This window comes from Brienomyrus brachyistius, chromosome 1 (assembly GCF_023856365.1).
Source record: "Brienomyrus brachyistius isolate T26 chromosome 1, BBRACH_0.4, whole genome shotgun sequence".
Classification (NCBI taxonomy): Eukaryota; Metazoa; Chordata; class Actinopteri; order Osteoglossiformes; family Mormyridae; genus Brienomyrus; species Brienomyrus brachyistius.
The window spans coordinates 25,925,342-25,947,992 of record NC_064533.1 but is presented as its reverse complement, the minus strand read 5'-3'; the positions used below and the strand labels follow the sequence as shown (position 1 = coordinate 25,947,992).

Below are 22,651 nucleotides of genomic sequence, written 5' to 3'. Positions count from 1 at the left end.
GCTAATTCTACTATAAACAGTATTTAGAATATAAGGCAATATATATTTTATTCCATCCATCCATCCATCCATCCATCCATCCATCCATCCATCCATTATCTTCCGCTTATCCAAGGTCGGGTCGCGGGGGCAGCAGTCTCAGCAGGGAAACCCAGACTTCCCTCTCTCCAGCCACTTCATCCAGCTCCTCTGGGGGAATCCTGAGGCATTCCGAGGTCAGCCGAGAGACATAGTCTCTCCAGCGTGTCCTGGGTCTTCCCTGGGGCCTCCTCCCAGTGGGACATGCCCGGAACACCTCACCTTGGAGGCGTCCAGGAGGCATCCTAATCAGATGCCAGAGCCACTGGCTCCTCTCGATGCGGAGGAGCAGCGGCTCTACTCTGAGTCCCTCCCGAGCTCCTCACCCTATCTCTAAGGGAGAGCCCAGCCACCCTGCGGAGGAAACTCATTTCGGCCATTTGCACTCAGGATCTCGTTCTTTCGGTCACTACCCACAGCTCGTGACCATAGGTGAGGGTAGGAACGTAGATCGACTGGTAAATCGAGATCTTTGCCTTTTGGCTCAGCTCTTTCTTCACCATGACAGACCGATGCAGCACCCGCATCACTGCTAACGGCGCACCGATCCGCCGTAGATATTTTAATCATATGGGTATTTACACCGCTGTCAAAATACCTAACCCATCTCAGTACGAATGATTCAACAGAAAAATACTGTTTATGAGTCTTTTTTCTGCCCAGTGGAAAACTGACACAACTACTACTGTAGAATAACTGGTGGGAAATGTAATATTTACTGGGAAAAAAATCAGGAATCTAACCACTGTCAATTCAGATATTAGCCATGAATAAAGTACATCTGTATTAGTGTCATGGTGATACATGTGGTCAGTTCCCATAGCTGAATTATGGTTATCTAGCTTACCAGACTGACCTGCAACGTCATGCGGTTCTTCAAATAAGCCATACTAACTGCCCGTCCAAATGACTTAAACATGTCCACTGGTTTTTCTGTCCCAGTTCTGTTTAAGGATCCTTTTAGACACAATGCAGGGGCCCCATAAATCATTTATGTCTTATTTTTAACATCAAATTGATTTACACACACAAATGAACAAGTTTATGGGCCAACCTTTTGGGGACGGTGAAGGGGGGCGACACCGAAGTCAGAGAAAAAGAAAAAGAAAGAAAGAAGACATATAGACATACTCAATGCTACAGTCTAGGGCAGGTCATGCATACATTCACTTATGATGATTGGATATTCCACATCTCTGCTGTATCCGGTTGGGCTGTGTTAAGCCTTGCTGTTGTGCATTCAAGTTTCGCTATATTGAGAAGATTAAAGGATGCAACAATGTGTTTTAACAAAAGTATTGCCTTTGTGTCTTACAGAGATGGGCATGTATAATGATGGGCCATCTGATGCATCATGGATTTTGTCTCTGATGTTATGTCACCCCCACGTCCTGTTGGTACGAGCGGTTGCAATTTAAATGGGACAGCAGTGCCAGGTGCGGTCTGAGCTAAGCTGACTAGAAGAGGGGCAAAGGGCGCAGGCCAAAAGTAAATGATGCACAACTCCGTGTTCCTGCCTTTGCTCTTCTTCTCCCTGGTGACGAGATGCTCCACAGCAGAGGACATACGAATGGCCAAGCAGCACAGAGATCCCTGTGTGGCCGATGAGGAGCGGCATGTGTCGCACCGACGCTTCAGACGCGGCTGGATTTGGAAACAGCTTTTAGTTCAGGAGGAGGACCCAAATCCCCGGGTAATTGGACAGGTAAATAATGCTTAAAACAAGAAAAAGGAATACATCATGCTTTATCTAGGTCAGAGGAAATTCGAGAATGATATTGCCGTGGAAACAGCCATTTTTCAGGTAGATAAATTTTGATTTTATTTGTTTTTTATGTAGATCAAATCAGACTATGACAGAGGCGACTTTTCCATTAAGTACCTTCTGTCTGGTGAGGGTGCTGGGGAAGTATTCATCATAGACGAGTATTCGGGGGAGATCTACACGTTACACAAGCTCGACAGGGAAGAGAAGGCCTTCTATATACTGAGAGCCCAGGCTATAAACAGGAAAACTAACCAGCCTGTTGAACCTGAGTCAGAATTCATCATCAAAGTCCAGGACATCAATGACAACATGCCACAGTTCCAGAATGAACCGTATGTGTCAGTAATTCCAGAAATGTCTCCCAGTGGTATGTATACCAATTTTATGTGCAAATATAACTATGGCACCCATGGAACCTTACTGAATGTACAGTTCATTGCACGTTCTATTAGTATCACTAATAGACTGCTTCATATTTTGTCAGTTTTAAAGGTCTGACTTGAGGGTAAATCAACAGTGAATCTCTGTGATTCTAAGGGATATTGTTATCAGGTACTTCTACAAGACACTTGTATTATTGTAATAGTAAATATTGTTATGCAAATGTTTCCTATTTAAATGAGCGAGATGTGGGTATGTCAGAACGGAATGAGACTGACAGGCGCACACACTCGGCATTGTCCCTGTGGCACCTGAAGTCCCACTCTGAGCATGTATGTCATCCCCAGCTGAGAGGAACTCCACAGGGTTCTGGCGTAATTATTTTCCCCTGTGAGCGTGAGTGGCAGGTCGAGCCAGCGCCACCTGTGTAATCTCTCCCCACACAGGGACCACAGTAGTGCAAGTGACAGCCACAGATGCAGATGATCCGTCGCACGGGAACCACGCCAAGCTCATCTACTCCATACTGCAAGGGGAGCCATATTTCTCAGTGGAGCCAAAAACAGGTACAATTAGAGATGGACTCTGGGAGTTTCCAAATTAAATACTACTCCTTATAGTCATCAAAGAATTTTTATTCGTATAGTTTTATTGTATTTTTAGTGTGATTGGAATTATATTAACAGTTTTACATGTACTACTTATGATATTATATTTTAATTGATATTATTGGTTATTAATATTGCCCTGCAAGTCTGCTTTAACAGGCCTTCTGAGTTGCTATAAATATGCAACCAAAAGTTCTCAACTTGATCTGGAACTCATTAAAATTCATTAAAAATGAAGCACAACCAAATACAAACAGGAAAAAAAAGAAAATTATGAGCCTCTTCCCCTAGCTTTCAAGCTTTACTACAGGCATAATTAAAAAGGTACTCTGCAATTTGTAGTTTTATATTTTATTTATTATGCTATGTGAAACTCACTAATTGGATCTGTCAGACATGCCAGACCACTTCCTCTGGCACAAGAAACCATTACTAATTACAGGGGATGGGCCAAACAAGTCTGTGAAACTCAGGATTGGTAGGTTTTTTTCATCCAATGAAATGTTTAAGCCACTTCCTATTGGTTAATTTATTAGGTCCAATTGGGGTAAAGCAGACAATGACTGACAGTGAAAAGTTATCCCAGCCTCAATGTATCAATGCCCTGTTTCTTCCATTACTGCTAATTTACACTAATATTCTTATTAGTGTATTAATTTTTTTGAAATGGCAAAGCCAAAAAATAGTTTCCCAGATACCTAATCAAAAATATTTTAGTTGAAGGTGTTGCCTAGTTTACAATGGGACAACATGGCAAACCACAGGAAACACAGCACTTAGGAACTGGTAGGAAATGAAAACTTCACTAGAATTTCACACTTAGCCCCTTTTTGTGGCTGTGTTAGAGTCAGGCATCAATCTAACTCATTTTTATAGCTTTGGAAACAAAAGGATCTCTTCAAAAAAGCAGAATCATTAAATATAGAAAGTATGGCTCTCATATGTGTGTACAAATTAGGCATTTATAACGCTGTGATCAGGAACACACCAGGTTTGTGAGTAAGTTTTGCTCTCTGTTCTGGCAAGATGAATCACAAACCAGAAATCTCCTGATGAAGTGAGATTCTTTAGAAATCAGAGGGTTAGATCCATGTTTGTGTTTAATTTAGCTTGGATCCCTAAGATTATATGATGATGAACAAATCTTACATACCTTTTTTGGTGGAATTCCTCTTAATCTTAAATGACAGAGCATCAGGAGACCTATTTGACTTATAAATTTGAGGCGCATATTTGTTCAAATGTGCAAACAATCAGTCCGTCACGAACCGAACTCGAGAAAATCTATCATACTTCATAAACACCAGTGTCTGGCATACATTGAATAAAAGTAGCTTCAAATTACAGATATAAAATACCATTTATAGATATGTTTGGGGCGGCATGGTGGTGTGGTGGTTAGCACTACTGTGTCACACCTTTGGGACCTGGGTCTGCTTCTCCACAAGAGTTCCATGTGTGTGGAGTTTGCATGTTCTCCCTACGTCATTGTGGCAGTCTCTCTGAGAACTCCAGCTACCCCCCCCCCCCCCACAGTCCAAAAACATGCTGAGGTTAATTAGAGTTACCAAGTTGCCTATAGGTGTGCATGTGTGAGTTAATGGTGTATGAGTGTGCCCTGTGATGGGTTGGTGCTTAGCATTGCACCAGTAACCTGCAAGATGGAGATGGACCACCCCCCCCCCCCCCCCCCCCGAATAGGATAAGTGGTTTCAGAAAATGAGAGGAAACCTGAGTTTGTTGTCAGTGTCTGCTTTATTGTCAGTAAATTCAAAGTAAAAAAAAAAAACCCAACCTTTAGATTGCGATGTGGGTCAAGTTCCTAGACAGTCAAACTATGCTGAGCTTCCACACTCAGCTCTTCCGTACCCACACTAGTGTGCAAAAGTTTTAGGCAGTTCGAAGAAAATATTTAAGGCTATTTATCTTGGCTGTCAGTGGATATTTGCTCGGGAAAAATTCATTTACAAGAATTTAACATTAGAAGATATGCTAAGTAAGACCAACAGATGATCACTGCTTCAGTTCCCTAACCTCTCCTTAGAGACTCCACAGTCATTCCATATATATATATATATATATATATATATATATATGTGTGTGTGTGTGTGTGTGTGTGTGTGTGTGTGTGTGTGTGTGTTACATTTCACCACCAGCTCAATAAAATAATTAAATTGGGTAAATATCAATTATACCAACTTGACGGCTATTTAAGCATCGTTAATTTGACTACATAAGATATTTGTACAGTAGTGTAAATTGTTGTGGTGTATGGTATAAAATCTCTGCATATGAAAAGCCTTTGCATAGAATGTGCTACGTGTTTTCTAGGAATCATTGTGACCTCACTGGCCAACATGGACAGGGAGACTCGGGAAAAGTACTTTGTAGTTGTGCAGGTAAAGGACATGATGGGATTATCCGGTAGCTATTCAGCTACAACCACGGTTACCATTATATTGTCTGACGTCAATGACAATGGACCCGTCTTCCAGCACAGTAAGTTGAACTCATTTTTGAGGGGTGACTATGAGATAGGTCAGCCCTTCACCTTTCACTCACTTACTAATGAGAATGTCTGAACTGCATTCCATTTCCATTCATTAGAAGAATGGCTCACTATGTGAATAATAATAATAATAATAATCTCACCAGCTAGCTAAAATATAAAGCTACATTGATGTGAACTTCTAAGTGCATTCTTTGTTTTGTTGTGAACATACAGAAAAATGAGTGTGTGTATACATATATATATATATATATATATATATATATATATATATATATATATACACACACACACACACACACACACACACACATATATATATATATATATATATATATATATATATATATATATATATTTATATATACTTATAAACGTCAGTGTGTGTATGGCTGGACCCAATGTTTTTAAATAATGATGAATGTAATTTATCTGACCGCAAAGGGACCTTGCTGTTTTCTTTTGTCATTTTTTCCCCTTTTAAAACCCTGGCACTGTGACAAATCTCTAGAGCAACATGTGCTGTAAGTCGGTCAGACATATCACATTTAATCCCTCGCATCTGAAGGGACATTTGTCATGACCTTTACAAACAAATAAACAAACTTACAGTTTCCAGGTGGCTCGCAAAATAACAGTTTGCAACTAGTTCTGATCCTTCTGAAACTTAAAATCCTCGGAATTAACATACATTTCCTATTCCTGATCCTATATTTACAGCACAGCGAAGTACCGATAGCATATTATTAATCATAATTTGAACACCAAGCTCTTCTGGAATTTTCTCCATTTCTAGATAGGAGGCACAAGTAATACCGTAACATTGTTGCTGCTTATATACATCTCTAACTATGTGTGACTTGCTTTAAGGGAAAGCAAGAATAGAAAGCAAACAAAGGTCACTCTTGTGGATCTTAGACCCACCGCATATAATGAGAGAGATGTGCAGGATTACAGCAAAGCACAGTGCAGAACTTGATTATTACAGTCTAGAGTTGCATTTTGACAGTTACAACTGCAGCAAATACAGAGAGCCAGACTAATTTACTAACAGTATAGATTAATGTCAAGTGAAGTAAAATAAAATCCCATGATCCTCTCTTAGGGATCACCCATCATTTACTGGCTCCCTTAAATCCTGTGTATTCCCAGGTCTGTACTCCTTCGCTGTGGCAGAATCCGCTGCGGTGGGTACGACCGTGGGCCGGATTAAGGCCGATGACAGTGACGTGGGTGTCAATGCCAGAATGACCTACGGGTTGGAGGAGAAGGAGGGCAATGGAACTTTCCAGATCCATACTGACCCGGTCACACAAGAGGGGGTAATTCTGCTTGCCAAGGTATATAACATCAAAGAATAGCCCTGCTTTTTATACTAGAAAACTGGCATATCCTAGTAAATACACTAAAATATTTGCATATTTCACCATAGTTGTAGCATCACTTTTTGGCTTTTAATCAAAAAATTTGATTAGGCTGTTTCTTTTTTATTTTTATTTTGTAATTTCATTAACTTAAACATGTGATTACTTCCCCCAGAATAACATTGACCTAAATTTTACATTTTAAGTTGTCTGTATACCAGTGATATTCCCTTAAGGTCTGTTAATGTTAATTTATCAGTTTTATTGCACTGAGTTCTATAAAACTTTCATCACACAACAAAGATATTTTCACATGCACTACATCAAACACTAGGGGTTTTCTCAAGTTATTTTAATTGCCATTCCTACACCACAGGAATTTATGGGGGCCAAGCAGGGGAGCTGAAAACTAGGATTTGTTTTTAAACTTGTACCATAAATAATATATAAAATTATATCGCAATTGTATAATCGTGTGTACAACAGATAAATCTAACTGGAAATGTTGTTACTGATGCAACACTATAGTTGTTGCAGCTAAACTGATGTTAATGATTAGTAGCAGCACGAGAGCTGAGATGGTCTGGTTTAAAATGCAGTTCAGCAGAAACAGCCAAAATAATCAAGCTATGTCCCTTTTAATTAATTTTGTTAGTTCAACTGTTAGCCCGTGCTGCTGGTGTTAGTCTCAGTGGCCAAACGTTAAATGTAGAAAAATAAGTTCCTGTTCGTACAAAGCATGGCAATAAATTCAAGATCGATATGACACCAACAGTCATTTGTATCTGATACTTTTACTTTTATAAACCTATTAACAATGAGAATTGGTCGACAGCTTGTGTTATCAACAACAGACTTTTGCATCAATGCACCACCTGTACGAGTTTGAGGAAGTCCCAGGAATCATACTCCCCTTAGAGAAAAAAAACTCTTTAAAATAATTGGTCTGTAAAATGCTTCTTTGTTCACTACATATTTGTTCAAAAATTAAACATGAACTTGTTGAAAAGCTTTCAGCTTTCAACCTACTCTTTTATTTTTTCCCTACACTGCTTAATTGACATGTGTTGAGTTTTGCATTAGTGTCAGTTTTTAAATTCATCACAGCTGGGCTTTCCCTGGAAACCTTTGTTTATAATTGTCGTCTTCTCACCTGATTGATTGATCTTAACCGCCTACGCTATGCGTCTTTGTCAAAATGCTTCATAAAACATGTATCGTTGCATTGCTTCTGACTGGACGTTTTGAATAATAAGTGTGACTCCCTGATCGCGGGGAGCCGTTACATGAAGAGAGCTGCCAAACGCTCGGACCAGCCTTTCAATCACCTCTCACTCATGATGATATCTTTCTCATGATGTACGAGTGCAGGCCAGCTACTTCTGAAAAATGGAGACTGGTGGGTTGGTGTCTTTTAAAGTAATGTGCTGATAATAGAGCAATAACTCAGTGGCCTGTATTATCCCACAAAGCCTGCATAAGTCACTCCAGATGGGAAATTCAGATGAATGTAATCATTTTCAGGATGCAAATTGAAATTGATTTTCAAATCATACAGCATGTAGGCTGCATTGATGTCTGCAACTTAAATAGTGGATCTGGATCTCATTTTCATATCAGTGAATGTTCTAATGTATATACCCACTGATCAGTGGCTCTAACTTACATACCCACTGACCAGCAATTATAATGTATATACCCACTGACCAGCAACTCTAATGTATATACCCACTGATCAGCAACTCTAATGTGTATACCCACTGACCAGCAACTTTAATGTATATACCCACTGATCAGTGGCTCTAATTTATATACCCACTGATCAGCAACTCTAATGTGTATACCCACTGACCAGCAACTTTAATGTATATACCCACTGATCAGTGGCTCTAATTTATATACCCACTGACCAGCAACTCTAATGTATATACCCACTGATCAGTGGCTCTAACTTATATACTCACTGACCAGCAACTCAAATGTATATATCCACTGACCAGCAACACTGATGTATATACCCACTGATCAGTGGCTCTAACTTATATAAAGTACCCACTGACCAGCAACTCTAATGCATATACCCACTGATCAGTGGCTCTAACTTATATACCCACTGACCAGCAACTCTAATGTATATACTTACTGATCAGTGGCTCTAACTTATATACAGTACCCACTGACCAGCAACTCTAATGTTTATATCCACTGACCGGCTGCTGTAAATATATACAGTACTGCGCAAAAGTCTTAGGTAGCCAAAGAAAATGATGTTTAAATGATCTTCATGTTAATGTGAATCTATGATATTATGCCTGTCAAAGTGGATTGGATTGGATTGGATTGGATTGGAAAAGCCCTTTATTGCTGATGCAATATACCATGGCACCAGTCACAAGTACCGGTGAAGAGCAGGCCATCAACCGACCTTACATATACACAGACATCACAGTAGGGGGAAGACCGGTCGGGAGACAGGGGAAGTGAGAAGAATAGAAACAGGATAACATGGTGGGAGAGGAGGAGAATAAAAAAACACCCCCCAGATTGCACTCCAGTAGGGAGTACATTGTGGGAACCGAAAAAAACACCTCAGCAACATAAGCACATGGGCACTACACCTTACATAAAAATGACACGACTTGCAACGGGTAGGGGAAAGGGGGTGTGGAGGTGACCCAGCAGAGACAGACAGCCATCCGGTCCTGCTGCCATAGAGGCGCTGGTCACAGACCCACCTGTTCACGCTGGGGGTATGAAGCGGCGAAGGCGTGGGATGGGGGGAGGGTAAGTCCTTGGGATTGGGGGAGAGGAATGCAAGAGAGTCTCACTGCCTTGTTCTTCTGGGGGAGTTGTTAGTTCCAGCAGCAGCCTTGGCCAAGGCCAGTGCTGATATGGGGGAGCCAAATACTTGATAGAATAAGGTTGTTTGGGTTTCCATGCGAGGAGCTGAAATTTCCAGCTCCTCTAATGTCCACGCTGATCTCCGCCATCCAATATCATTCCGGCCAGCCTAGTGGGGCTTTGAGAGGCTGTCACCGTCTTCTTCAATTTTTGATAAACCAGGGCAATGCCTAAGCCAATCAGCATAATACCTGTAATCATGGTTCCGAATAGGTAGATGTCTTCAATGTCCTCCACGGAAAGAGCTGCCAGGCACACGACCCTCCACCGCTCCCATCCGTCCATCGTGTAGCCAGCTGCGTACGTTCCTGCAGGACAGTCAGGTTCCCCCGACCCTAGGCTTCTCGTCGAGAAGATGGTGTCAATTGCGTTGAGAGACCAGCTGATCAAATCCATAATTTTTCGTGGTTTGGAGAGCAGGGCTGAGAGAGTCTCTTCACAGACACAGTATAAGACAGTAGACTAGACGAGACGAGAGGAGCGAAGCAGGGAAGATAAGGGGAGGGAGAGGGTAAGAAGTGCGACCGCCTCCGTTGAGAGCCAAACGAGAATCCTTTTTTTTTTTTTTTTTTTTTTTTTTTTTTGATTTTTTTTTTGTGTTAGCTTAGCCATTTTAAAACTTCTGCTAAAATCACCCCAGTATTTGCAGCAACCATCCAACACATCCATGTAATTTTTGACCTGACCAGTAGCACACCACATTTAGCTAATTAAAATCTCACTGACATTTTTAACTAATGAAATTAGTTAATTGATTGAGCTGGTGGTGAAATGTAACAAATAAATGGACTGACTGGGGTGCCCCTGAGGAGAGGTTAGGGGACTGAAGCGGTGCTCATCCAGCCATCCAGCAAGATATCAGTAACCTACTGAACCTACTAATTCTAACTAGTTTTTATTGCATTAGTCTTGAGTTTCATATATTCTAATGCTGAACAGATAAATGGCTTTAAACATTTCTTTTGACACCATGAGACTTTTTCACAGTACTGAACCTGCTCAGGGCTGCCCCAACCTACAGTATATATCAGCAGAATCTCAGGTATGGTGCCAGAGCACTGTTTAGATAGCCACTGTATTCCCAATGGAAAGTGTTAAAATAGTGCTTGAAAGCTGTAAACTTGTCTTTAATAATTTATTATATTTATGTTTTATTAATATTGTATAAGTCAATTTTATAGAGTATATCCATTACTTCCAGTTCACTTATTTAGGGTGAGGGTGAGCCTGTAGCTTACCCCACGAAGTGCAAGGTACCAAACAAGGAACACGATGGCATCTACGGATCACAGGGCACACACACATACACAGTATGGCAAATTTCATCTACTGTACATTGCTCAGTTGTCCGTTAATGTGTCTCCTCAGACCTTGGATTATGAAACCAAGAAGCGCTTTGTCATCATCGCAGAGGCCATAAATGATCCAGTGGACACTCGTTATCTCGGCTACGACGAGTTCCGGGACCAGGCGACCGTGAAGATCTTCGTGGAAGACGTGGATGAAGCCCCGGTGTTTCCTGTTCAAGAGTATGAGTGGAAGGTTCATGAAAATATGGCTGCAGGAACGACTGTCGGCACCGTTAGTGCCAGGGATCGTGATGCAGCCAATAACTCGATTAGGTGATGCCAGATTAGCTCCTTTATCGTCGAACTTCTGTGGCATGCCGAAAGCCATTGTCATCCTTACAAACGCTTAGGGGTCTTGTTTGTAAACCGTGTCTGGAAAAGGTGTCTTGCAAGCCCACTTTGTGAATTGACCAACACAAGTGTGGCAAAATGTTTCATTTCAAATGATTTCACTCGTTTTTTTGGGCACCTAAATTTATTTATTTCTGTGTTCGCTCCACGGTTATATTGCATTACTCCAGCATGACATGAAACCTTGTGACTATAGCATACCTTTAAATCTCCTTCTTGATTCCATTTAAATTCATTGCTAACCCTTATCAAACAGAAATCACCGGGTTAAATCCACCAGTTCAGGCCAAGGGGTAATAATGTTGATGCGTGTTAGTTTGTTATTCAGCTCGGGTACGATTTTATGAAATGCACATCGGTTGCTGGTAAAGCACAAAGCAGTGTGGACTGTTTGCTACCTCGCTGCAAATCAAATTCTGGAATAATAATCTTGGACTATGTCTCATATGCAGAGCTTCTCCCTAATGCTTATGAGCTGTGGGGCTGAGAGTTTATAAACCCATTAATGTGTGGTCTTACACAGGAAGATAGTTCGTTGTTTTTCCATCAAATAAACATGTAGGAATTGAAAGACATTTCTAAATATATTATACATATAGATAAAGTACTATGCAAAAGTGCTAATCAGTCAGAAAAAATTCATAATTAAAACTATTAATGTACAATTAAAACTATTTAGCTGGGTAGTAAGTGTGTTTGCTCAGAAAAAAATAAATAAATAGCATTATAATATTTTCAGAGGGGCGGCATGGTGGTGCAGTGGTTAGCACTGTTGCCTCACACCTCTGTGACCCAGGTTCGAGTCTCCGCCTGGGTTACATGTGTGTGGAGTTTGCATGTTCTCCTCATGTCCTCGTGGGGTTTCTTCCGGGTACTCCGGTTTCCCCTCACAGTCCAAAAACACGCTGAGGTAATTGGAGTTACCTAAATTGCCCGTAGGTATGCATGTGTGTGTGAATGGTGGGTCAGTGTGCCCTGCGATGGGCTGGCCCCCCATCCTGAGTTGTTCCCTGCCTCGTGCCCATTGCTTCCGGGATAGGCTCCAGACCCCCCGCGACCCAGTATGATAAGCGGTTTGGAAAATGGATGGATGGATGGATATTTTCAGATGAAGAGTAACACAACAAAAAAATAACTATAGTTTCTTATTGGATGGCCAGAACACCACTTCAGGGGCACCCCATTCATTCCATGTAACGTAATTAGTGAAATAATTTGATCAGGCATTAATTAGCCAAACATGGTATGCTACTGGTTGATCCAACAAATACATGAACACATTGGATGGTTGCTGCAAACACTGGGGTGATTTTTGGAGGTTTTGAAATGACTACGCTGGCACGCTTTGAAAAGACATGAAACAATTTTACACCAACATAAAGATCATTTAAGCATAATTTTGTCGGACTGCCTGCACAGTATTGTATGTCCTAGAGGTTCTTTGCTTCAGTTATCACCGAGACACGGCGCAGATATCGTTTACAGCACTGCGGCAGCTGGGTCATGAAATGCATGCTGCGATATTTTATATCTGCTTATAAAAGCGATTGAATATGAATGCAGGTTTGAAATTGTCAATCAAAAACTTGGTTTTCCATATGAAACAGAATATATATGTGTTATATAAAAGTCTTTTTATGTAGGAAAAACCATATTGGGTCTCTATTCATGCGTTTTAAAAGCAAAGTATGTCAAGTGATTTGGTTGCAGTTGGATATAAAATGTCAGCAGAGATTTGGAACTACTGCAATGAGGCAAACAACAATTATTGTCCTTCCTAAAGACTTTGAAAAGGGAAGAGAGGCACAAAAGCAAAATGTGGACTAATCTGGCACAAAAACGTAAAGAATATAAATTGCTTTCCTCTTTATTTATACTGGATTATTTACCAGCAGTTTTCACCATGTAATTACTACATCAAGTAATATGCTAATTTATTACATGTAAAACCTGATAAATTATTTAGCAATATAAGATTATATTTACAGAATAGCAGGACAAACATACGACATGCATCTTGCTCACAGAACTGAATTTGAACACTTTCTTTTGAAGTAAAAAAAATACTCTGGGCCTTGTGGTCTTTTTTTCCAGGTATAATATTGATAGAGACTCCAGTCTGAAGAAACTGTTCAAAATAGATCCAAACAATGGAACAATTATTACCGTGAAATCGTTGGACCGGGAGAGTGTATCCTGGCACAATTTTACCGTAACTGCGAGTGAAACAAGTAAGCCAAACCTCTCACATTGTACAGTATTGCAGAACAGACACTACAATTATGACACTGATTATGATGGTACCCAAACTCTGTGTGTATTGTGTGTTTTGCATTTTCAGAACAGAATCGTTTATTTTCTTCGGTGCCGGTTTTCATCAAGGTGTTGGATGTCAACGATAACGCTCCACAGTTCGCCAAAGTCTACCAGCCATATGTTTGTGAAGGCGCACAGTCTGGAGAGGTTGGCATTCAATTAGTCATTATAGATTGCTTTTATATACATTTAATATCATGCAATCCCTTCCCCAAGTAATTACTCTGTGTCAATATACAGTACGCAGTGGCCACTATATTAGGTACACCTGTCTAGTACCAGGAAGGGCCCACATTTTCCTGCAGAATAGCTTGAATGTTTTGAGGCAAGGATTCAACAGGGTTCAGGAAACATTCCTTATCACATTTGGGCCATGATACTCTTATGCTCGTAGCCAACCTGTTAGCTTTAGTGAGTCTGGCCACTTCCTCTGATCACTATCTTCAGCAAGGTGTGGTAACACTTTACTTGAGGGGGCATAAGTAACAGAAACTCAGTTACTACTCAAGTACAAATCATTAGCAAATATAGTAACTACATGGAATGCATGAACCGCTATGACTGATTAATGATGAACGCACATGAGAACAGTACATAACAAGCTAACAGTTTTTGGTCAAGTAATACATTAAGTAAAAGCGTACTGCTGTGTTATTTGTGCTCCCTCAAGTAAGGTGTTACCCAGTCATTTTTGTCAGAACATTCTCTGTAAATTCTCAGCAATCTAGTGTGTGAAAATCCCGAGGGAGTGGCCGTTTCCGAGATGCTGGGCCCACCACTATGCCTGTCGCCAACAATCACACCATGTTAAAAATTGTTTAGGTTAAGCATCTGGCCCACTCTAATGCTCCGTCAAACAGTAACTGAACCTTGTGACCCCATCTCTGTGCTCTGTGTATTGAGTCGTGGCCACACAGTTCCCAGTAGGCGCAGGCTGTTGGTGTTAGCAAGTAGGTGTACCAGACAAAATGGCCGCAGAGAGATTGAGTATATACATAAAGACAGAGCCTAAGCCTTGTCGTAAGTACCGGTTAATGAAAGAAAGCAAAAGCGCCGAGAGAGGAAGTCCTCCACCTCCACCAGACACAACACTTACTGTACCGGGTCTCGCCCTGACGGTGTTCTCCATCCTCCAGCTCATACAGCTGATCAGTGCCATGGACCTGGATGACCCTGGAGAGGGGCACCACTTTTACTTCTCCATGATTCCTGAGAAGCATATCAACCCGAACTTCACGCTTCGGGACAACCAAGGTCAGACACAAGGACGGCACGCAGAGGGCTAAGCTTTGGGGCTGCCAACTCTCACGCATCTGGCGTGTATCTGTATATGGGTATGTGAGTGCAGACTTGTCCCAAATTGAAAATCTCATGCCAGCCAGCTGATCGAAGTCGGTGACACTGAAGCTTCTTCTTTGAAAATATAGCTAAGTTTCCTGTTATTCCTGCACTTTATGTTATTATATTCACAGTCTGTTTCTTTATAATTCATTTCTTTAATATTTTGACTACTTCCATCTGTTGTTTACTTTTAAATACGGTTCGATTCTTTCATATATTGCTTACCTCTTGTATATATCGTTTGCTTCGCATTTTTGATTGCTTCGGTTTTGGATATCCGGTCAAAAACAGTATTATCGTCACTTTAAAACATGCATTCTTACAATGAAACAAAACAGCGTTTGTGCAAGACTTTAAAAACAGCATCACCCATAAGACGACAGAAAACAAATCACATTAGTGAACAAATAAATAGTCTTGTAGTGTATAACTCAATGACAGTAAAACCTTTGAATATTTCCTTTGACTTAGAAAATCTAAAGTACAGTGATCTGATGAATTAAAGAATATTAAAAATAAAGTGAATGATGAAGTGAGGATTTTGAGGCTGCAGAATGAGTCTGGATCTCTCTACCTCCAGCCTGCTGCAAAACTACGTTCTACTTGTGGCTTTTCTGGCTAATTTTAGACAACACCGCTGGGATCTTGACCCGCCGGAGCTCCTTCTCGCAGCAGGACCGCACCCAGTACCTTCTTCCCGTCGTGATCGCCGATAGTGGCGTCCCCCCGCTCAGCAGCACGGCCACACTCACCATCACGGTGTGCAGCTGCGAGCCGGCAGGACACTGCCCCAGCAGCGGCGTCCATGCCCTCGCCCTCTCCATGGGGCTCGGCGTCTACGCGCTCGTCGCCATTGTCGTCTGTGTCCTCACAGTCACAGGTGAGGGCACCTGTGTGATATTTATGAACAACATTAGGGAAGGGGGCTCGCCAGTAAATTTATTCCTTTTGAATTTTGAAGGAGTTTTACTTGAAAAACAAGACTGCAGTACTGAATTATTTCATACAAACCCTAGGCTATGTATCGATGGAGGACTCATAGAGGAAAAGAAATTGAAATGGCCTTGAATTGAATAGATATTTAGTCAGAGGCGATTCTAGGATTTTTGTTGAGGTGGGGGCATGCCTATACCTACCATTGAGAACACCAAGGTCAAGTCCTCAGTATGTTTTCCAATAACCACGATCCATTATTAGGCACACCTAAGGTGGGCTAACATTTTCGACCTTGATATTTTAAAATTCATAAATTCATACAAAGAAGTTGATTTATGTCATTAGCCAATGATATGATTTGAATTTGTGATTGACAGGGGAGGTGGCATTCCAGGGGCCAATCAGCTTTCAGCTGACGCGAGTGTCCCTTTAGCCGTGCCCATGTGTTTAGTCATGTGCCCAATCATGATCTGAGATTTGGATCTCAGTTGCTTTGTAATTGAAACAAGGGCCTCCCCAGTAAGTCTGGATGTCTCACCTCCTGCAGGCCAGTTTGGGACCATCAGGTTACTGGCTGACATGCATTGTTCCTGTGGTAGGTGTTAGGTCTTCCTCACACCACATTGTGCTCAGGAAGAAACAGAGCTGGCAGAAAGCCTTTCCAAGCACTGTGCCTTTAAGTCTTTAATAGTGACTGAGAGTACAGCAACTCTGGTGTGGCAAAAAAACATCAGTTTTCACTAATTGTAAAATTGCTCTTTTTTTTGTACAGAGTATGGAATTAGTTTTAATTAAACACCTTCCCATCAATCTGGCAAGTATAAGTGTGCATATACAGTATAATGCTATTAATTCATTTACTTCTGGAAGGTCAGTCACTTACCAGGGTTTTATTAACCAATACTAAACACCACTAAATGCTTAACAAAAGAAAAATACGTGCCTTTATTGGAAATCATATGTATGGTTTAAAAATATACTATAGATCGGCAGTAGAGATCATAGACAGTTTGACCAGGGATGCATCCCCTGCTCATCAGATAAAAATGCAATTTGATCCAATTAAGTTTGATAATGCCATTGTAAAGTAACATTTGAAAATGTGACATCTGTTTGTCATATCAATGTAATTCATTGGACATATATTTATTTACTATATATTTTTTTTTACAAATTGCTTTGTATGGATGAATGGCTCACGTTGCACCCCCAGGAAGAAAATCCTAGAACCGCCTATTGCAAAGATAATTGTTTTGTGTGAACTTCCTGTTTGAAAGTGCTGTGTAGACTCCAAATTGGTTAAAGACAAAACGCAAACACAAAAGAAAATAGTTGCCCTTGTACTGATATAGTATATTAATCCAGTGGGGATGGTGTTCTTAAAGCTCAAGCGACCGTTGTGCTGGATCACAGCTCCCACTTGATGTTGACCCGGGGTGCCCTGCCTCTCAGTCACGACCCGTCCTCCCCCCCATTAATAATTCATCATCCACTAGCCGCCTGCCCATTTTCTGTCTGCAGTCCTCATCGTGCTAACACTGGCGGTGAGGAGCCACAAGACCCGGCAGCGCAATGAGGCCAAGCAGGAGAGCGACCCGGCGGCGTGGGCGGACCTTCCCGAGAAGCTGTTCCGGCACTCCGAGCCGGAGGCCACAAACAGCCTGGAAACCTACAGCCCGGTGCCCCTGAGGCGTCAGCCGAAGCGAAGAGACAGGCACAGGTTCAGCAGGGCGGAGGTAGAGGCCAGCATCCGCATGTCATTCTGTCAGTCCTACCACATTGGCCCGGAGGATGAGGCCTTCCGGCAGTTCATGCGGGACCGGCTGCTGGAGGCCGACACCGACCCATTCGCCCCGCCCTTCGACTGCGTGCGGACATACGCCTTCGAGGGCAGTGGCTCGTCCGTGGGCTCGCTCAGTTCCCTGGGTTCCCTCACAGCATCCGAGCCGAGCCCAGAGCGGCCACAGGACTCGGGCAGGAAGCTCATGAGACTGGCACTCTGGCATGGGGGCAGCGAAGAGGAGACGAACTTCTGAGCAGGATCCTCAGGATCTCACAAATGAGGAAACGGAACAAGAGAAGAAAGAAAAAGCTTATGAGAAAAAATAAACGCTGTCCTATAACATCATTCTGTCTGTATTCAGCATGGGACTCTTTGTTAAAAGACATTTATATGTGTATTTCAACATGTTTTTTTTTTATTCTCATCTCTTTTAACATGTCAGTGCCTTCATTTTCACAGTTTGTGCATCACACTAGCATGTTCTGTTATACAGTATTATTTTCCTGTAGGATATGTATTTAATATTATTATAAAACAGTTCCAAAGAAGTCACACTAATAAATATTGTAAAAACAAAATGCAGGGGATGACGAGGAAAGTGTGGGGGAGGGTAAAGGTAAGCAAATCTTTTAATATGGGAATCAAATGTTGTTGAAAATGAACTCGACATCTAATGATACTGCAAGACTGGGTGGAACACATGTGAAACACCCTGAACAATAATGGTCTGGGTTTTTTGAGAGATTTTCAGCCTGCTGGTCCCTGGGCAAGACACCACAGTTGGGGGGTAGTGTTCACAGCTGAGTTGAGTGGCTTAGTTGGGGAGTTGTGGTCAGGAGGTATGCCTGTGAAGGACTGGACTATACATGGATTGTGGAGCCGGGGTGGGTGGGAGGCATGAAAAACAAACAAACAAACAGATTACAAAACGAATACTACAAACGTTGACAGGGGACACGGCAGACAGGGAAGCCAAAGTCTTGGGCTGTGAGATTGAGCCTCGAGCGAATCTCGCCGCTCCTTACATATTGAGCCTGTGACTTCAGGTTTAATGAAGTCCCAGGTGACAAGGGGGGTTACAAATATTCACACTTACTTTAGATTCTCGCATGTAAAATTCAAAAGCACTCCAGCAGCTTGGCTGCATGTTGAACGTTCCTTCTTATTTTTCCCAAAGAAGACAGATTTAATGTCATGTTAATGAATATTATACCGAGATGTTTAATATAGGCTTTTGGCATTAAGATTTGTAATAATTGCTTACTTTGGTAAGATCAATGTTGTTTTTGATTTTTGATACACTATTAATACTCAGTAGAGCACTACACACACATGTGTGTGTGTGTGTGTGTGTGTGTGTGTGTGTGTATGTGTGTGTGTGTATATATATATAAAACAGTTCCAATCGAACGTTTGGACACACAAACCCTTAGAAAGGTCTATCTGTACAATTCTCTATATTTTAGAATTATTACAAAGAATGATAAAATAATATATGCACTATGAATTATGCACTGATGAAAAAAAGTACTAAAGAAAAAACGAAAATTAATCTTTTGGCAGCTCAGTGGGGAAGTTGCCGGTTCAAATCACGTGGTCGGCGGAATGATGCCACCATTGGGCCCCTGAGTGAGGCCCCTAACCCCTATTGCCACAGGGACTGGCTGACCATACTTTCTTCACTGGTTAATTCCTCCAAAACCATTTCTACTGTGTTTAAATCAGGTGGACAGGTCATGTGATGTTACACTCTCACTCTCCTTTGGACACACCTCTGGGTGTGTCCAAAATTATTACTGGAACTATACACACACACACACACACACACACACACACACAATGGACATTCATTTTACAAGTTGCAGAAACTTTGATACAAATTATTCATTAAGATTTCCATGACATGAAATCATACGTCTGGTGCTTTTGTTTGTATTGATTCTTGTAAAATCAATTCTGTCTTCATTGAGAAAAAGTGCCATTTTATGTTAAGAATGTAACCCCTTGGCTTCTAAAGAATGGTTGTCTTGAATTGCTGTGGGATACATTTCATTTTATGAATCTGCATACAGTGTTTGATATACATTTTTTGGCATTATGATTCGTAATAGATACTTTTTACTTTTGTGGGATGAGTATTATTGTCTTGACAACACTTTCAATAATATTTTTTTAAATGAAGGGGAATTGATATTAGGTAAAGCACAATACCTCTAGCAAACAGTAGACACTCATTTTAGGAGTCACCAACGCTTCCATACAAATTCGGAGCTCCGATATTTTTGTTGCAGTGTACATTTGACATCGGGATTACATCACACCTCAAATACCCAACTGTATTGTATATGAAAACATTATGAAGGGCGTGAATTCACAGGCAAAATGCCATCTATGAAGCCCACGGGAGTGGTACATCATTAATAGCAGAAAGACCTTTGAAAATCCTGCATAAATATCTAATTAGGTATGGTAACCTTTAGGAGACTCTAGTGTATGAATACTAAGCAGATCAGGAGTTCTTCTACTGCATGGAAACTATCCACTCAACATGTTGGAGAGTGCATTGACATTACAGAGCTTTGCCCCATGTAAAAAGGGCATGCAATTAAAATTGCGGAGTGCACTGATCCAAAGTCATTGCCCAATTTCAACCCAATTTAACGCACAGTTAGCCCCTTCCTCCATGCTCCGGGATGGTGAACAGAAAATAACCGATGGTTGCTTCCAATACAAAGCCTTCTTGCGTTATAAACCAGATCATTATAAAATGTACAACAAAACTAGTGAAGCGTTATGTGCTCTACACACAAATGGATAGCAATTTGTCTTCCGATATCCCCCAAAGTCATGAACGTGCCCGGCTCGTCACTAAGGGTAGTTGTGCATTTAATGCGTGTCTCTCTCGTGGGAAATGTGGAATATTACAAAGAGCATTTAACGAGCTTTCTTCTTCAAACCCTGTAAATGCCCCCGGATCAGTCGTGTTACTCTCACACCATTCCATTGTATATTTGCATATTGTTATTATATATGTATGTTTTACTTTGTATTTATTGAATAAGTACCTATTAAGTTATTATCTGACATTGCTTTTCAGAAATGCTGCATAGTAAATGATAAGACTCGGTCTGGCTTGTAAGTATTTCAGCAGTTTCCAACAAAGTCTTGTGGGCTTCTGTTTATTTGCTTAGGAACTTTCCACTCCATATTTTTCTGCATTACATTTTTGCATATATTATTCAGGTATACTGACCGTTAAATTATATTAAATATAGCCACTTCAACTTATTTATGTTGTGTTTTATTCTCCTTTTGATTTTGCATTTCCCTATTTCCCTTTGAAAATCACACACATAAAACCTAAAAAATAACTGCAAACTCGGCAAGTGTGCGGTGTGTAAGTTCAAACTTTAGTAGAAAAATTGGTGCACCCATCGAAAAAATCAATGCAGTCATGTTTTAAAATGAATTTAGAACATAAATCTGAATGCCTTGTAATTTTTGTTGTCCGGAAAAACTGTCTCTCGACAATTGACCTTTTCATACCGCTCTGAAACCCTTGGTTACTGTCACTAGCTTGGAAAGCATTCTTAACAAGAAATGGTATTCAACAGTGAAAAGACAGAGCACTAAGGGCAGCTTTCACATTTAATGTTCTATATTTTTACACTCTTACAGTGTTTCATGCTTTTTTCTAACTCACATACACCTATATTTGCAAGATATGATTTTACAAAATACCAAAAGTGATATGACTGTGTGCTTTCTTTTTGATTATAGGGATTACATGGGATTATGTGGATCGGAAGCAGAACGGTGTAGACAATTGAAATTCCTTGTAAAAGCTTTATTAAAATATACAGTATTACCTTACTGCACCAGAAGTTGGCTGTCTCACCAATAGCTTCCAATTGGACTTGAATCTCGGTGTCATGGTTCTCAGTAATCAATGACTTTTATTTGGTTCAAAAAAGCCCATTGAGATTTACCTTGCAATTATCGGAAGGTTTATTAGATTCACTGCATCTGGTGGTCATTCAGATTTTTGTTTTTCTCTTGTAGAGCTGAAAGGTGTAAGAAAGCAACAGATTCAGCCAATCAAATATCTCAGTGCTGATCTTTGTTGTGCACTGTGGCAAGCAGCCAGTCAATCTATATCCAGTTCTGGCACCAGAGCAGCACAGGCTTGTTAAGATGAACTAGGTTATTCATCTGAGGAACAGCTCATTTTAAAGTGCTTAATGATAGGCCAAAATCATAGCATATACACCGTATGTATAAATAAACTTTATGCCAGCCTGATTATTCCATGCATGACTGATTCACCAAATAATGCAATATAATTAACACAGTAAATACACTATAATTAATAACATGTCTATATTGTATTTTTGAGCAATGCATTTTACACCATAACTGAAACAGGTACAGGATAGCTACAAATTCACAGTTTTTTCCTAACTTTAAAAAGCTCACCATTGGCTGGTATAAAACCCCCTGGGATTAGTGATATAGTATATTGTTTTCATTTAATTTACAGCCAATCAAAATAATGCAGTAACACTTTACCACATTTTTTGTAATTTATAAACACATGTATAATGCATTATAAACATGAATATAATATATATGTGTATATATATATATATATATATATAAAGCACATTACATTATACCCATGTTTATTATGCATTATGGCTGTTTTATGAAGCTGTGATCTATCATGTAATATACTGTAGATTTCTTTTTAATGCAGTAGAAAGCACCTTTAATGCTTATCCCAACTATTATGCATTGCAAAAGTATCTATAGTGCATTATAGATGAGAGCTTCATTAAGCTTAAGCTTATATAATACATAATGCACATCGCTATAATGTGTTACGCCTGTTGATTTTTACAGCCATGTTTATAATGCTTTATTATGCATTATAAGTTATGATGAATGTGTTTATAGATTAAAAAAC

General features: G+C 40.5%; 1 protein-coding gene across 4 annotated transcripts in view; it reads left to right on the top strand.

The window, feature by feature from the left end:
• Window positions 1–20,973, top strand: part of cdh19 (cadherin 19, type 2) — a 36,871-nt gene extending 15,898 nt beyond the window's left edge. For 2 of the 4 annotated variants that reach the window (XM_048971916.1, XM_048971915.1), the window contains exons 2-12: window positions 1,396–1,783; window positions 1,919–2,213; window positions 2,674–2,793; window positions 5,167–5,334; window positions 6,497–6,684; window positions 10,978–11,231; window positions 13,404–13,540; window positions 13,651–13,772; window positions 14,762–14,879; window positions 15,595–15,846; window positions 17,424–20,973. In XM_048971916.1, the coding sequence (XP_048827873.1) occupies window positions 1,571–1,783; window positions 1,919–2,213; window positions 2,674–2,793; window positions 5,167–5,334; window positions 6,497–6,684; window positions 10,978–11,231; window positions 13,404–13,540; window positions 13,651–13,772; window positions 14,762–14,879; window positions 15,595–15,846; window positions 17,424–17,938 (2,382 nt within the window). In that variant the 5' untranslated portion in view covers window positions 1,396–1,570 and the 3' untranslated portion in view covers window positions 17,939–20,973. Of the gene's footprint in view, window positions 1–1,395; window positions 1,784–1,918; window positions 2,214–2,673; window positions 2,794–5,166; window positions 5,335–6,496; window positions 6,685–10,977; window positions 11,232–13,403; window positions 13,541–13,650; window positions 13,773–14,761; window positions 14,880–15,594; window positions 15,847–16,674 lie in introns of all 4 variants that reach the window. The other 2 variants (XM_048971919.1, XM_048971918.1) reach the window with 2 other exon arrangements.
• The last annotated feature ends 1,678 nt before the right edge of the window (window positions 20,974–22,651 follow it).